General features: G+C 39.5%; 1 protein-coding gene across 1 annotated transcript in view; it reads right to left on the bottom strand.

Moving 5' to 3' along the window:
• Positions 1-14730: 14730 nt before the first annotated feature.
• Positions 14731-18250, bottom strand: part of cux1b (cut-like homeobox 1b) — a 559925-nt gene continuing 556405 nt past the window's right edge. The window contains exon 23 of the mRNA XM_051930773.1: positions 14731-16087. Coding sequence (XP_051786733.1) covers positions 16027-16087 — 61 coding nt within the window. The 3' untranslated portion in view covers positions 14731-16026. The remainder of the gene's footprint in view (positions 16088-18250) is intronic.

The following is an 18250-nucleotide window of genomic DNA, read 5'->3' as shown; positions in this document are numbered from 1 at the left end:
CACTGAAGATGTGTGGAATGTCTGTGGCAGGGGATTTCCTCCTTCGCGAGAGTCTCGTCACAAATTGTTGAAATGACATGTCCTACCTACCCTGTGAATGGGTAACCAAGGCAGACAACAAGATCTTCCACTTGGTTGTGAGTTGACAGATGAAGCTACCAGCTGCAATAAAGAGCACTTCAGTATTATGGTAGCATTGTCTCATGTACTGTGAAACTCTTAGTTAAATGCTACACACCGCCTGTATCTGGTGCCATGATAAACAAGAATGTGTTATCAGGCATTAGGTGGTAATTCCAAAATGCTGTTTACTTTTGCTATGCCACTCATATATACTAATAAAAAAGAACAACCAAATTAATCCACATTTATTTTAAATAAAACATTTTTAGAAACACAATTCAAAAGAGGGCAGCAAAAACAATCTTAGCTGCTCTACTGGAAGCTAACTATACAGTAGTTTAGTCTGTAACAAATGTGTAAGGAGGCTTACTGATTTACTCATTCCAAACGTCCACAAATATACAGTTTATGGGGATTTTCACTCTCACATTTCACTCACTGGCTGACGTGAGTTATTTCCTTCTGGTTGTCCAAGACCTGATGCACTGCCATCTCCTAGGGTTACCTCAGCAAAGTCTCAATGCATTGGACCTTGGTCTGAGACTTGGCCTGGCCAGCCTGTTCTCCATTATGAACAGCAGTATTATTGTGTCTTTAAAGTCTTATTTTGGTTTGGATAGATATAAACTGCACCATGTCAGTTACTGAATGGATTTTCCACACTGCTTCCATTTTTAGCACCCTGTTTACTTAAAATATCTTTTGCCCATTTATGTTTACTTCTTTCTACAATTAAGTTCATAATTATTAGCCCCTGAGGAGAAAAGAGGCATTTTCCAACATTCATGTCCAATTTTAACATAATTTTTCAAACTTTACAAAGTAAAGCCTTCATCAATGTTAAAAGCTCCAACTGGTACATTTTGTATTTAAAAAACAACTTCCATATTGCTGTATAACATCTACAGTGATCCCCCACTATATCGTGGTTCAGCTATCACGCCCCCACTACATTGCGGATTTATTATTATTATTACAGTGATCCCTCGCTATAGCGCGCTTCGCCTTTCGCGGCTTCACTCTATCGCGGCTTCACTCTATCGCGGATTTTATATGTAAGCATATTTAAATATATATCGCGGATTTTTTGCTGGTTCACGGATTTCTGAGGACAATGGGTCTTTTAATTTCTGGTACATGCTTCCTCAGTTGGTTTGCCCAGTTGATTTCATACAAGGGACGCTATTGGCAGATGGCTGAGAAGCTACCCAACTTACTTTCTCTCTCTCTCTCTTGCACTGACTTTCTCTGATCCTGACGTAGGGGGATTGAGCAGGGGGGCTGTTCGCACACCTAGACGATACGGACGCTCGTCTAAAAATGCTGAAAGATTATCTTCACGTTGCTACCTTCTGTGTGCAGCTGCTTCATGAAGCGACATGTTGCACGGTGCTTCGCATACTTAAAAGCTCAAAGGGCACGTATTTGATTTTTGACTGTTTTGTTTTTCTCTGTCTCTGTCTCTCTCTCTCTCTGCTCCTGACGGAGGGGGTGTGAGCTGCCGCCTTCAACAGCTTTGTACCGGTGGTGCTTCGCATACTTAAAAGCCAAACAGCCCTATTGATTTGTTTGCTTTCCTCTCTGTTTCCTTTGAAGAGGAAGATATGTTTGCATTCTTTTAATTGTGAGACAGAACTGTCATCTCTGTCTTGTCATGGAGCACAGTTTAAACTTTTGAAAAAGAGACAAATGTTTGTTTGCAGTGTTTGAATAACGTTCCTGTCTCTCTACAACCTCCTGTGTTTCTGCGCAAATCTGTGACCCAAGCATGACAATATAAAAATAACCATATAAACATATGGTTTCTACTTCGCGGATTTTCTTATTTCGCGGGTGGCTCTGGAACGCAACCCCCGCGATGGAGGAGGGATTACTGTATTATTATTACTAGGGGCTCCACCCCCGGGTTTGGTTTACCGGATAAACAATTTAAAGAGATTGTTATTTTCATGGGAATTGTTACATATGCATTATTTTCATTTTTACTTTAAAACTTTTGTAAAAACAATATTTGTCCTTTATTTCCTGCCCCGGGCGTGGTTAAATCTCTTTCTCGTGGGACTTATAATGCTGCTCGCGTTGTGAAGGGGGGGTCTGAATGCATGCTAAAGAGATGTGATCGGTTCAGCTGCTGTCTTGCTGCTGCTGCTGGCCAGCTGCGTGTTCTGCTAGTCACGCTTTGCATCAATCATTTAAAATGCTGTACAGCAGCTGTCCTTTTTCCACTTCGTGTCTCTGCCGCTAGCGTTCTGAAAGGGGGGGTGGGGGGATGAGGGCTGAACGCACGCTAAGGAGATGTGCTTGGATCATCTGCTGGCGAGCTGTGTGTTCTGCTTGTCGCTTGTCGTTGTTTTAAGAGCTGGGAGCACCTGAAGTGTGTCTGCCAAAAGCATTCCAACAACTGCTAGGTTAGTTGTCCGTGAACTTGTTTTAAATTGTTTGTAAGTAGGGCGTGACGTGCAAAGGTCACTATCTCACGGGTTTTGCTTCCTAAGGTTGTAATGTCTAGTGTCGCTCCTGCCATTTCGCGTTTCTCCCGCTCGCTTTGTGAAGGGGGAGAGCTGAATGCATGCTAAGGAGAAGCGGACGGATCAGCTACTGGCTTTGTGCTGCTTCTGCCAAGGTGCCTGTTCTGCTTGTCGCTCTGCGCGTTGATCATTTAAAAGCCTGTACAGCAGCTGTCCTTCTGTCTCACTGCCTCGTCTTGCGTGACGTTAAAATGTCTCTCGCGGGACGTCAAATTGTCTTCCAAGATTTTTATTTATAATACAGAGATGTTACTCATATCCTTAGCCCGACATCCACATATCATATGTGTTTACAAAGAGTGTTTTAATTAGTTTACATGTGTTTAAAGCGTGTGGGAGGGGTATTTTAAGTCTTAAACTATAAAAAAAATGTTTACTTATATGGTCTTTCTATATCGTGGATTTTCACCTATCGCTGATGGGTCTGTAACGTAACTTCCACGATAGGCAGGGGATCACTGTATATTGAAAAATGGGGTAGTCAAAATTATTAGCCCCATATGAATTTGTCACAAAGCATTGTAGTAATAAAGTTAAATGCTGTGGTGTCAAACCACACCTGGACCCCATATGACTTGATTGGCTCAATCAATTAGCTCCACACCCTAACATATGGACTAAAATGAGCAGGGCTATTGGTATTTAAAGGTAAGATTAAGAGGCATCAATGCTTACATTCTTTGTAAAAAGTAATTCATCATACCCAAAACCAATTAAATTAAATAAGTATGGACCTCGGAAAAGAAAATGGATGTACATCTTAAGGGGGATGACTATACAGTCATTTCCAAGTGTTTCACTGTGTCCAGAACAGTTGTATGTTGCATCCTTGCAAAATACAAAGTGACCCATTCTGTCAGAAACAAACCTGGGTGTGGTCGCAACCACAAGATCTCAAAGAATTTGGAGAGAAAAATAATCAGAGATGCCAACAAGAACCCCTAGATCATTGTAAAGGGCATTGTCACTAAACTGACCTTTTCTGGACTTGGAAGTCTCAAAGAAAACTGTTGTGAGGGCTCTTCTTTGTGAGGATGCTTCAATGTCATCGGCCAAGAAAAACGCTATTGCTCACACAGCAGCATAGCAAAGACGGACTGAAGTTTGCCCAGGCCCATATGAAACATGGGGATGAATTTTAGAAGTCTGTCCTTTGGTCTGATGAGACAAAACTGGAGCCGTTTGGGCACATAGATAGAACTTTTGTTGGGCAAAGGAAGGGAGAGGCTTTCAACCCTAAAAACACAGTTCCCACAGTTAAACATGGTGGTAGGAGCATAATGCTGTGGGGCTGATTTGCTACTTCAGGCACAGAAAACCTTGTTCAGGTACGTGGCATAATGAAGAAAGATAATTATGTTGATGTTTCAAAGAATAATTTGAAAAAATCTGCAGCCAGTCTGGCTTTGGGTTGTCGCTGGATCTTTCAGCAAGATAATGACTCAAAGCACACATCACAATTGGTCCAGAACATTTGAGGAACACCAAGATGAAGGTCTTGGGAGTGGCCATCTCAAAGCCCAGATCTAAGTCCTATTGCGAGTCTTTCGTGAGAGCTCATGGTTAATGTCCATACTCGAAAACTATTAATTTGCATGAGCTGGATCAATTTGCCTTGTGAAAAACTGCAGCAGGAGGCTGCTATCAGTTGCGAGTCAGAAAGGGTATAGTATTGGCAATTAATTGTCAGAGGGCTAATTTTGGCCATGCTATTTTTGTGTTATCCTTGTTTCAGTTAAGTGCATCAGTAAATTATTTTCATCAAATGTCTTGGAAATTGTGTCTTTGTTCTTTTGCAAGCAATTCTCATAAACACCTTAAATACTAGTCATTTTCCTTGGCAAAATTAATGGTTGTGTTCAATTTTGGACAGGGGGTAAGGATTATAACCTTAACTATAGGTGGTCCCTCCTATTGCTATTTTGTTTTTTAATTTGTGTAGTTGAGCTCTTCCTCTCTTTAATACCTCCTACAAACTTTTATCATTGGAAATCTCCTTATAGGTAGTTTTGTTGCAGTTTTTCAGAATACTGTAAGAACTGGAAGTTCAGTACTTGGTGATTAAGTGCAGAGGTTAATCAAAATGACAGCTCAACTTGAAGAGGGAGGATTACTGCTATTGGAAAAATTTATGGTAAATATAAACTTCTAGTAAAGCTAAAATATAATTATGACAATTATGAAATGTATGGAGTTCCATCAATAAAGAAGATACTCCTCATATAATTTTCAGACCATGTCAGCCAATCCATACCCACCTCAAGTAAAGTCCATGGAACCAAAACCTTGTCACATTTATCCTCCTTGACAACCCTAACACATTTTTCTCTCCCTATGTCATCTAATAACTTTTCTATTTTACACATTGATCTTCTGAAAGGAGCCCTTCATTGAGATCCACCCTTTGTGGTCAGGAGTGGGATTAAGCTTTGGACTACATACATAAATTAAATAAACCTAATTTTTATGTTTTCCATACCTTCTGTACTGCTTGCTTATTAGGTTTTCATGGGATTTCCTTTCTGAATTAAAGATCTGCCTCTCCCCTCATTCACTGGTCAAATGTTCACTCTTCAATTCAAGGCTGTATCCCACACAAATTGTGTTTCCTGTTTATGCTCTGCACCAATTTTCTGCAAGTATTTATCTAATAATATTTTAGCAAACAAATGAATGCTAAAGTGACTAGGTAACTGACATGGATGTTTTTGATACCATTTGTTGTGGTCCAGAGCAGGTCACCATTGACAACCATTCTATCATAAACTTATCTCCATGCTCCATGAAAATATGAAATTAAACATTTTTTTTCCTCAGCCATCACTACAAAACACACTGGGTAAGTAACATATAAAAAATATTTTGGGGTGGAGTTTTCCTTTAATGCATTTTGTATTGGATAACAGAGATTCTGAAAAAAATAAAAAATATCTTTCACTTTCAGCTAAATTGATAACACCCTCAAACCTACTTAATCTTATTCATTGTTGTGACAGGCCCAAGGCCATCCCAATACATTGGGCACAAGACAAGAGAAAGACCTTGACAGGTCACCTCTTCTTCATATGTCACATGAAAAATTGTATAATGTAAAAACGAAAAATGTTTTTCATAACACTTAATTGAGAAAATGAATTGAAATAAATGGGGACAGCATTTTCCTCACTATTTATGGGGAGAAAAATCCCTACAAAATACTGAACCTGTCTGGACGTGCAGGTGTTAGACATGGTGGTAAGTTCATCAATGAGAAGATGAGTCCTAGGAAGGAGGGGGAGGAGTATAAGGCCTAAGGGTCAAACTAATAAATCTGTCTGCTGTTAGTTTTACTGGATCAATTGTGAATCTCAGGGCTTCCATAAATTCCAATCGATGCTCCTGTAATAGACTGTGTGCCGGTGATGGGCTCTTTGACTTCTCTGGAGAATCATCTACAGTCTTACAGGTCAGCATTTAGTATTGACGAGCAGTACAAGTGACCAGCACTTCGTTTCTTGGGGGCCAAATTCATAAAGTCTTTACCAATGTATAGCATAGTGACCTGTGGAGGGAGTATGGGGTTGTTATATGCTCTTTTATTACGGGATCTTTTACTTGCCCTTCCCAGTCATATTCAATTTGATTTTTTTCATGTTCTTTTTGTGCTTGCTGCCGCTCTATTCTGATCCTATAACTAATATTCTGCTCCAAGTGCTTTTTCTCACCTTGGGCTGGTTCATGGCTGTGGCACAATAAAACTGCCTTGCACTGGTACTGAATCAAAACACTTGCCACTGGCCTGAAAGAATCATCCTTTGGGTGTGAAATTCGGAGGCTATCCTGGAAGTCAGATCTACCCTAGGCTTTTCTTGTGGGAGTTCATTTTCTAGGGACTGCTAAGCTGCAGATTGTGTTTTGCAGTTCAGGTGTTAAACACAAATCTGTAAAAATAAGTAAGAATGAGTCAACTCGGAAAAGGGGTTTGGATCAGGCCTTCAGTTAGAAATGGTCTGGATGTACTTTGGGCTGATTTGTGGATTAAAGCACATTAGTCTATCCGTTATCAGGTCTGGCTAGGTGTTTTGGTTTGGGCTGGGACTGGGATCTGGACACAGGGTGTTAGCTTGGAGTCTTGATTACTTGCACATAGTCTTCATTAACTGCTTCTTTAGTGACTCATCAATATGAATTAAAGATTACGGGTATAAAGTGTCTATTGGGGTGCACTATGCTGTCAACACAGTGAGCATCTAGATACAAAGTAAAAACATTTGGACCTTTAAAAAGTGGCCTGGAAAGACAATTCTTGATGTAGGGCTCATTGAATTATTGTGGTGCCTGTTAGGCCAGGAAAGCATATAGCATATAAATGGCAAGCTGCTGAAAGGTGCTAGATTGCATAGTATGTTTACTGTGATGCACAATGGGATTTGGTCAGAACTCCATTATCCTTAGGGGTAAACAAAAAACCTTCAGTTGGTGGCCATAATAGTTTTAGGTTCACTTTTAATTATAGAAATAACCCCTGAAGTGGATATAAATGGCCACTTTCAGCAAGAGACAAGCACACCTGGAGTAGAAGACAAAGGAAACAACTTCCTGGGATGGCCATTAGTTTTATTGTTGACTCTAAAGTTTGGCCACACCTCAGTGTGGATGGCTGCCACTACAGAAGGTCAGTGTTGGACTGCTTGCTCAGGCAGGATATTCCACAGGAAGATAAGATTGAGCAGAGAAGTGACAGCAAAAAAAATCATTATGAAACAATTTAAAGAGATTGGAAAGAAGATGGAAATCAGAACATCTGCACTAGACAGAAGATGAGCAAGTACTGCCAATGTTCTGGTTTTCTTTCATTCTTGTACATAATAAACCTGGTAGAGTGCTTGGAACATACACTTGCTGATTGAGGGTGGCAAGGACTTCATAATGTTAAACCCTCATTTGTAAGACTCATCTGAATTCCATCATCTTAGAGTCTCCCCAAACATATTTTTTTTATACTGGAGCTTCTGCTTTGTGGCTCAGGTCCTACTGAGGTGTGGGATTCCTCTTTAACGCTGCTTGTATGGCATTTCACATTGACCTTTATTTTTTGTACCATTGACACATTATTCTGCTCATCTTCAAAAGTATTATCTGTCCTTTTATGTCGATAAAACAAATTGTTTCACATCTCTTGTATTGTGTTCTGTCTAAGCTTTAACAACCATTAAAGAGGCTATAAAAGGTAAATAACTGATTGATAAGGTGAGCTGATGTTAACTGCAAATTAGCACCGGGAAAGACAACTATTAAATTATTTCCTTCTTTGAAAAACTTTCCCAGATGCTAAGACATGTTAAGAAAATGCCCACCCATTCCTGTTGATCAGCAGCCCAGCAGCTATTTGGAGCAACGCCAGCAGACATGCCAGCTCTTCACTAATTAACTGCTGCAGAGAAGTGCTGGAAGACAGTCTTTTAAGAGGCTCTGAATTATTCAGCAGATGTGCGTCCAAAATTCCTTTAGCGTCTTGGGAGCGATCACAGGTCACATGTCAAAGCTGAGGGCATAGAAGTTCCCAGAAGCATTTGCAAGGCCAGCACGTCAGATAAACGGTAGCTCCGTTTGCCCCAGTGTGAAGGTGGACAGTGACAAATGAGACTTGATGACAGATTTGTCTGGTCCTTCCAGGAGGCCCAATACAGAATTATTCAATTCAGTGTAAATGTTTATCCAATTAAAAACATGGCAGCCATATCCTGCGGCACTGGATCAAGACAATGTACTCTTAGTGGGTTTGGGGAGGGTGACTTTGATGCATTGAAATACTCTAAATATAAAGATTAGAATGATCAAGGCTTATGGGGTTGCTAAGGTGTGGAGGATCTGACATAGGTGGCCTGCTTACTTTGGTAAACTTCAAATGGAGAAAGGCCACTGCTGACTTCTACTTTATTCCTAAGCGGTAGTACCTGCTGCTTCAGGCCTTCAAGGCAGGCTCAGTCTAGCACCTTCCCTTACGTGATGCATTTTCCAGTGTACCTAGCTTCATTTCTAGTTTGCCTGGCCATGTTTCACATACTTTGTACTAATGGCCTTTATTTTTCACTTGTGTAAAAGTCTTAAAATATTTTCAGGGCTTTGATCTCTTCACCCAATTTTGTACATCAGTAACAAGGCAATTTGAGGATTCAAGCCTTATTTCTCTGTGTCATCTCTATATCATTGGTGATAAAAATCTGCATGAGAGTTGCCTAGTGGATCAGTGGAATAAAAAAAAATTAAGATAAACAAGTGACGGATATGAATGCAAGTGCTACCAGCTCGGCAGGAGGGAGGAATGACACACAAATTATTCTATTAAGATGCATCCCAAGTATCCCATATCTCAGCCTCTTCAGTATGTTTTCTGGCAATTCTGGACTATCATTATTTTGCCATTTTTTCTTTTTCATCTCAAAGATACAGTAAAAGATCTTGGTAAACTTTGGTGTGCCAAGATTACAGTTTCTGGGAAACAGTATCAAATCAAAATTATCAAAATTTGTCTTTTCTAGCAGTTTTTATTACACATTTTCTCACAGAGCTCCTGGCTTCACTTTACACAAGGTGTGTCAGTGTTTCCTTGTTCTCTTTTTTTGATCAGATTTTTAGTTTTCCATGTCAGTGCATATTTTAATTCTTCTCCTTCTTTAGACATTTCTACTACTTGCTGGTACCTCTCTTCAAAGGTCTTTTCAGCTTGAGGAAGCATTTCCATATTGAATCAACCATGACCAAACTGTTAGTCATCTAATAAGTGGAAATTCAACTATCCACTCATTTATGTTCTTAAACATTAAACAGAATGATGGAACATAACTGGCAAACACTTCCTGACAATCTGGAGTTCTCCATAGCTAAAGGACCAAGCATCAATCACTAGACAAGTTTAAATCATGTTAAGACAATATTAGTGTGGTTTGCTACAAGGCTAGAAACCAAAATGTTCACAATACAAAAAGCATCCACTCATTTAAAGTTGTTGCTCTTCTTTTGGCTACTGTATTTCAGTTTTGTATGTTGCTTTCAAGGAACATGTTAGTAATGTTAATCTATGCATTCAAGTGGGAAGTAACATGAACTGTTCGATAATGTGACTGATTTTAAAATAAATCATATAACCTAACAGTGAAAAATAACTATTCCTGTACATTGTACTATGATATGCCTAATTCTCCACAATTGTGCTGTTTTCAACTTGGAAACTGGTCTTTGATTACAGATCTGAGTGGAAGAAACAATAAGGGGCTTTTATTTCACATTGACTTCTTTCTAGTAAGCACGACAGTAGAAGATGACTGACAGGTGAATCACCCAATCAGCAATTGTAATTTGCGGAATAATTTTCTAAGGCACAGTTTAGAAATCACTGTCAGTTAACTGGCTTCTGCATAGTTAGGCTCTTTAGTGTTCGGTGTTGTAAGCTCTATGAGAACCTGTGGTGAAAGGCAAAGAGAAGGACCAGTAGATGTCGGGTGACAAGGTCCTGGGAAACTCGTAACCAAAAGTCAGGCAGGTATTTTATACTTTTTATTGGGAAAAATATTGATGACAAATCACATTTGGACTAAATCAGTGGTCTATAAGGAGAGCCAAAGTCTAAAGAAGACAACAAAATGGCTCCATTTAAAAACAGGCACGGAGACTTAATTTGATTTGTCCAAGTTCTTGGGTCCAGGATTCTATAATGCTATTTTATATAGTGGACATGTCACAAAGTCTACGATCAAGAGGTTTAGTAACCAACACTGCTGCTAAACACAATATTACCACCACCATGTGCAAACATGTTAAATTTGAAGAAAATGGCAGCAAGGTAACCTTATTATCATAACTGTAAAAACAAACAAATACATGAAAAACAAAATATTGATCAAAAATGGTCATAAATTATTAAAAACAAACAAAAAAAAGAACATGATTTATGACACTCTGTATTAAGACATTGCAAGACCATGGCTATAATTAGCAACCTCCTTGAACTCTGCAATGCAAAATTTGCATGTTGAAACACAAGAGATGGAAAACTATACACACAGACTTGTACAAGTGTCAGTTGTAATGCCTGGGAGACGTCTGGATCTAACTCAGAGGGCCAAGTCTGGTCTGCTGTACCCTGTTCTGTCCTCATTATTAACATGAGGTTTACTGTGAAGTAAAAATTAACTGCTTGCCGGGATGCCTTCAGCCATACCAGTGTGCAGGACCCACAGGCATCAAGGCGTTACTGGCATAGCAAGTGTTCAGAGATGATTACAGCTACTCCTTTCAGTCCTTATGACACACAGATTTAGCTTCTATGGGCTTGGAAATCAAACCAGTTATGAAGTCCACATTTCCAAGTCACCCAGACTTTTAAGTTACCATTTTAAGCAAAACAATCAGACAATTTTAGCCTGAACCCCTGTGGGCCAAGGCCAGGGTTTTTGAGGTTTTCTTCTCCACCTTAGCCATACCGCTTCTCCACCCTAGCCATACCGCTTCCCTCAAGGACTGCAGAAAGCATCAAAAACAGTGGGGACTGCTCAGCACCTGGGGGTACACAGAGATTACTACAGAACTGCTCAGTACAGGAGACGGCACCAGGCGCTTGTGATCAGAGTTTGGTAATCTTATTAGATAATTAAAATCACTCAAAGATGATTTAAACTTGCTATCAATCACACTTCTGTATTGGCATTAGAGTCTGAAACAGAATTACACTACCATAATATGGACTTAAACAAATAATAAAGTTAATAATTACTTTCACTCAAACACACAGTCCTCTTTCTCTGTACCATATTCTCAATAAGACTCAGATTGTAAGCAATATCATTGAGCTTGATGTATAAATTTCTTTGAAAAATAAAACTTTTTAATTAAAAATATATTATTTAATGTTCACCCAACAAGTACAGTGGAACCTTGAACGTCTCGGACCATGTACAAATTGTGTTATAACCAAAAAGTTCGCCAAACATTTGCATCTATTCATGACCACACACTCGGGTGACGAACAAGCCAGTTTCCCTTGCGGTTTGTACACGCCAATGATTTCCGCATGTGTTCAGTCTCTCCCTGTGCAGCAAGCGAGCGTGAGAGAGAGAGAGAGAGAGTGAGCGCGAGCGAGCGAGACAGAGAGAGAGCGAGCATATTATATTTACATACAGCTCTTACGGTCCGGAACGGATTAATTGTATTTACATACAATCCTATGGGGGAAATTACTTCGGGTCATGACCAAATCGGGTTGCAACCAGAGTTTTGGAACAAATTACAGTCGTGACCCGAGGTTCCATTGTAGTTTTCATTTAAATCATTAGTATTTTTTTAAGTTTGAATTAAGTTAAAAGTTGACTTACAGAATTTTTTTCTTGTTCATGCATTTAAGTCAGTGATGTATTTTGTGATAAGGTAGTCCAAGAATAATTAGCCCTATCTAGTCCATAAGAGAAACAAAAATTAATCTAAACTTCAAGTAATTAAAGTCAATCAATCTTAACAATTTCAAGAAATCCGGAAATCAGAAATGATTCATTCTTTTGTGAGCACACTAAAGATGAGCCATTCAGAACGGTGGCATCTTTAACCAGGCAACTTTGGATCTAACAGCATGTTCCTTTTCTGGACACAGCAAGCAGGGACCACCCTATTCAAATGTTAATGCTTTTAAAAGTAACCCAGGCAGGAGTTACCATCTTACTGCCACCTACAAGCTTGTTATTGACAGCACCAGCTTCCATTATCCAAAACAGAAGTTCTTGTGTGCGTTGGGAGTAGGGAGGGTGGTTGTTTGTTTATCATTTATGTTTATATATACAGTGATCCCTCGCTATATCGCGCTTCGCCTTTCGCGGCTTCACTCCATCGCGGATTTTATATGTAAGCATATTTAAATTTATATCGCGAATTTTTTGCTGGTTCGCGGATTTCTGCGGACAATGGGTCTTTTAATTTCTGGTACATGCTTCCTCATTTGGTTGGCCCAGTTGATTTCATACAAGGGACGCTATTGGCAGATGGCTGAGAAGCTACCCAACTTACTTTTCTCTGTCTCTCTTGCGCTGACTTTCTCTGATCCTGACGTAGGGGGATTAAGCAGGGGGGCTGTTCGCACACCTAGACGATACGGACGCTCGTCTAAAAATGCTGAAAGATTATCTTCACGTTGCTATCTTTTGTGCAGCTGCTTCCTGAAACGACATGCTGCATGGTGCTTCGCATACTTAAAAGCTCGAAGGGCACGTATTGATTTTTGACTGAAAAACAAACTCTATCTCTCTCTCTCTCCCTGCTCCTGACGGAGGGGGTGTGAGCTGCTGCCTTCAACAGCTTTGTGCCACGGTGCTTCGCATACTTAAAAGCCAAACAGCCCTATTGATTTGTTTGCTAGAGATTGTTTTCTCTATCTATGTGATATTCTGTGCTCCTGACGCGCACTCCTTTGAAGAGGAAGATATGTTTGCATTCTTTTAATTGTGAGATGGAACTGTCATCTCTGTCTTGTCATGGAGCACAGTTTAAACTTTTGAAAAAGAGACAAATGTTTGTTTGCAGTGTTTGAATAACGTTCCTGTCTCTCTACAACCTCCTGTGTTTCTGCACAAATCTGTGACCCAAGCATGGCAATATAAAAATAACCATATAAACATATGGTTTCTACTTCGCGGATTTTCTTATTTCGCGGGTGGCTCTGGAACGCAACCCCCGCGATGGAGGAGGGATTACTGTATTCTTCTTCTATGTTGTGTAAAGTTTTAATTTCCCCCATGGGGATAAATAAAATATATCTAATCTAATTTGAATCCCTTCAAGTGCAGGTAGAAAAATACCATCAAGTGCTATGATGAACCCAGCTCTAATGAGGTCTACCAAAAGAACACCAGGCCAGGAGCCCATATAAATGCTTCAAGGTTTTTAACCAGCAGACACATGTCAACATCAGCTGTTCAGGATCCTGCATGAATTATACTTTCCTTAAAGAATTGCTGCAAAGGAACCACTACTGGCAGTGGAGGAGACAAAGAAGAAGAAACCTGTCATGAAGCCGAAGGGAGGCTACTTTAAAGAACTTAAAATGTAAGATTAGTTTTGATGTAAATTTCTTTACCACTATGCAATCTATTTCATATGTATTATTTCATAGGTTTGATGTCTTTGTTAATATTGTAACATGTAGGTAACAGCACAAAGAAAAAGTCTTCTGTGAAGTAGGTGTGTTCAAACTTTGACCAGCCTTTAAAGTTGATGCAAACAATTCCTACAGGTGTCCCAATTTCTGTTGATTACTTACAAACCCTCAATCAGTATAAAAGCAGTGATGAAACAAACAGCATTACTACACCCTCTGAAGCATTTTTGGACAAAATTTAATTAACTTCTATTGTTGCAGAAAAGCTGCAAGTTGTTAACCCACTACTTGTTCCCTGAAAAAGGCTTTTTTGTATAATCCAGTATCCTAAACTTTTTTTTTAACCTCTGTCAGTTTACTGCATAGCCAAGTACCATTTCAGGTTATTCACTGGACTTAAATGGCTTTAATTTAAAAAAGGAAAAGTGGGGGAGTTCTAAAACTTTTGACCAGTAGTGTTTATATATGCAAAAAATAAATACACACACTTCATTCAGTTGTTCCCCAACTTTAAATCAGGAATCAGACTCCAGCTCAATTTCAATCTCTGACTGCTGACTCACTGCATACTAAAATAAACTTGATGGAAAAAATCCAAGAAATGTGAAAGTCTGCTGTTTTTTTATCTGCTTTCTACATGTTTACTCACATGAGGGAGGTGGTTATAACTAAATCAGGGTGGGATAAGCAATACAAGCAAGTGTTTGGTATAAGGACATGAGGACAACTGAGGCCCACAGGACAGTGTTCTGAAGATGGCAGTGCTATCCATTCGTTACTGAATGAGGTTGCTTAGTTCAGGGTCTGTCAGGTATCGGAACCTAAGCAGCTATTGGATGAAAGAGGCTCTCCTGAATAGGACACCAAGTTACTGTGCTATGGATATAGATTAAATGAACCTGCACACAAATATTATCAATAGAAATGTTATCATAAATGAAATGATTCAAAACCAGCAGATGCATTGCTTCACATTTTTATTAGCATAACTTGTCTAAATCCATAAAGCCCAAAAACCTAATCCCAAGTCATAAAAAGGCAAAGACAATGGCAGAAGGAAAGCTATTAAAAACAACATTAATCTTTCAAAGTGCCTTAAAAAAGCCAACCAACTCCTTCATATTTATTTTATATCCCTTCTACACATTCCCTAATAATCAGAGTGGGAACAAAGTAAGTATGCTACAGGGGAATGTGGGAAGAAAGTGCAAAAGCCAAAGCAAGGGTCTCCTGGGATTTAATTAAAGAGAGGTACAGAAAGCAAATGCATTTACTGGTTAAACAGGCAAGTTAAACAGCAAATGAAATAAATAAAACAGACTAATTAGCCAGACAATGTGGAAGAATGTTAAACATTTATGAGAAATGAGCTCATAGAGGGCAGACAACAGACTGGATCTGTGAATTCATTTTTTAACAATATGATAAAACTATGCAAGTGTAAGTTGAAGAACAGATAATAATTGAAAATGAAAACATCAATGCAAGAGGGCAACCAGTTATCTTTTGATATAAGTAATGGCCGTTGGTGATGCTGTTTGCTATTAAAAACAAATGTGCTTCTGCATCTAAATACAGGCCTTGTGGTTACAACTCTGTGGATTTAGGATGATAAGCATTGTTTTTTAATTAGCCTTCATAGCCCTAACAAATACAAAGCTAAATGTATGCGGATGTGTGCCAACACAGTACCTACTATGCATGGGCAGTGTGAAATATAAATAAAGTATAGCGTATATTTAAACAGTAAATATGCCCCATGTGTATTTGCATGCATGCATGCCGAAACAAAAACCCACAAACAAATATAAGTATATAAAGAGCGATGACTGGCATAAATATATATGATATCAGGTATATAAGATATAAGGTCTACATTTCCAAAACAATACACACTTCTCATTTAGTCCCAAAATAATACATGTAGGAAAAAATCAACCCAAGTTTCTAAAGAAGTCCCCACATTTTTTCATATTTACCCCGAAAGCAATGCCCAGATTATGATTAATCCACTATGAGAGGTATATGAAACATCCATTCAAGCTTCCTTTAGTTAATGAGATTACCAAAGCAGCTTGAAATGAGATGAAATGGCATTGGGAAAGTGTAGACAGACGTCTAAATGGGTCAGAAGGCCAAGTGACCTACACAAAGGCCATGTCTTCCTCCAAAGGCCTAGGGCTAACATGACAGGAAGGGCAGAGTAAAAGGCCCCTGATCACATTCTCACATTTCCCCACCACTTCCTTTGACATTTCACTGCCACATCTCTGCATTCTCTCCATTCTCATGGAAACGATGCAGGTGGTCTGAGTACCTGTTAAAGAAACAAACAAAAAAAAATTACATAAGGAAATATCTGTACAACAGACACCAGGCAATCTATTTTTTTAAACCATAAAACAGTATATTACAGTAAGGTTTATTCACCCCGTGACCCTGCATTTTCATTTTATGGTGTCAACAGAAAGATCACACTTGTTGGTATGGGTCTGCAAACACATTTTCAGCACAATATAAAACAAATCCTGATTGACAACACAATGAAAAAGCAATCAAATGAGCAGCACCTCCTCAATGAAGTGACGTAAAGGTACTATAGACCCTCTTTTGGGGCGTTTGCTGATTTACTATGCCATATATGATACTGCGCACCTGGTCTCTGAATTCAGTCTCTGCCAGTCCTTAAAATGCCCTATGACTGTATGGCACCCTCTAGAGATCTTAAAGATGCTTACAACTGTAGGAGCCAACATGTGAGATACCTGTGTTTGTGTCATTTAGCCGGAATTCACTTACTGATTTATGCTGAAGTAAAGGTCTTTTTAAATATATGTCAATAAGAAATCAAGATATAGTGGGGCAAAAAAGTATTTAGTCAGCCACCAATTGTGCAAGTTCTCCCACTTAAAAAGATGAGAGAGGCCTGTAATTTTCATCATAGGTATACCTCAACTATGAGAGGCAAAATGAGAAAAAAAAATCCAGAAAATCACATTGTCCGATTTTTGAAGAATTTATTTGCAAATTATGGTGGAAAAAAAGTATTTGGTCAATAATCAAATATCAAATTCATCTCAATACTTTGTTATATACCCTTTGTTGGCAATGACAGAGGTCAAACGTTTTCTGTAAGTCTTCACAAGGTTTTCACACACTGTTGCTGGTATTTTGGCCCATTACTCCATGCAGATCTCCTCTAGAGCAGTGATGTTTTGGGGCTGTCGCTGGGTGCCAGTCCGTGTGACTTTCAACTCCCTCCAAAGATTTTCTATGGGGTTGAGATCTGGAGACTGGCTAGGCCACTCCAGGACCTTGAAATGCTTCTTACAAAGCCACTCCTTCGTTACCCGGGCGGTGTGTTTGGGATCATTGTCATGCTGAAAGACCCAGCACGTTTCATCTTCAGTGCCCTTGCTGATGGAAGGAGGTTTTCACTCAAAATCTGACAATACATGGCCCCATTCATTCTTTCCTTTACATGGATCAGTCGTCCTGGTCCCTTTGCAGAAAAACAGCCCCAAAGAATGATGTTTCCACCTCCACGCTTTACAGTAGGTATGGTGTTCTTTGGATGCAACTCAGCATTCTTTCTCCTCCAAACACGACGAGTAGAGTTTTTACCAAAAAGTTCTATTTTGGTTTCATTCCTCTTCTGGATCATCCAAATGCTCTCTAGCAAACTTCAGACGGGCCTGCACATGTACTGGCTTAAGCAGGGGGACACGTCTGGCACTGCAGGATTTGAGTCCCTGGCGGCGTAGTGTGTTACTGATGGTAGCTTTTGTTACTTTGGTCCCAGCTCTCTGCAGGTCATTCACTAGGTCCCCTTGTGTGGTTCTAGGATTTTTGCTCACCGTTCTTGTGATCATTTTGACCCCACGGGGTGAGATCTTGCGTGGAGCCCCAGATCGAGGGAGATTATCAGTGGTCTTGTATGTCTTCCATTTTCAAATAATTGCTCCCACAGTTGATTTCTTCACACCAAGCTGCTTACCTATTGCAGATTCAGTCTTCCCAGCCTGGTGCAGGTCTACAATTTTGTTTCTGGTGTCCTTTGACAGCTCTTTGGTCTTGGCCATAGTGGAGTTTGGAGTGTGACTGTTTGAGGTTGTGGACATGTGTCTTTTATATTGATAACGAGTTCAAACAGGTGCCATTAATACAGGTAACGAGTGGAGGACAGAGGAGCCTCTTACAGAAGAAGTTACAGGTCTGTGAGAGCCAGAAATCTTGCTTGTTTGTAGGTGACCAAATACTTTTTTTCCACCATAATTTGCAAATAAATTCTTCAAAAATCAGACAATGTGATTTTCTGGATTTTTTTTCTCATTTTGTCTCTCATAGTTGAGGTATACCTATGCTGAAAATTACAGGCCTCTCTCATCTTTTTAAGTGGGAGAACTTGCACAATTAGTGGCTGACTAAATACTTTTTTGCCCCACTGTATATAGCTGCAGATGCTAGCACAGTGGTTAAG

The sequence above is a fragment of the Erpetoichthys calabaricus genome, chromosome 8 (genome assembly GCF_900747795.2).
Source record: "Erpetoichthys calabaricus chromosome 8, fErpCal1.3, whole genome shotgun sequence".
In the NCBI taxonomy this organism is placed as follows: domain Eukaryota; kingdom Metazoa; phylum Chordata; class Cladistia; order Polypteriformes; family Polypteridae; genus Erpetoichthys; species Erpetoichthys calabaricus.
The sequence above is the reverse complement of the archived record's forward strand: the minus strand, read 5'-3'. Positions and strand labels throughout refer to the sequence as shown.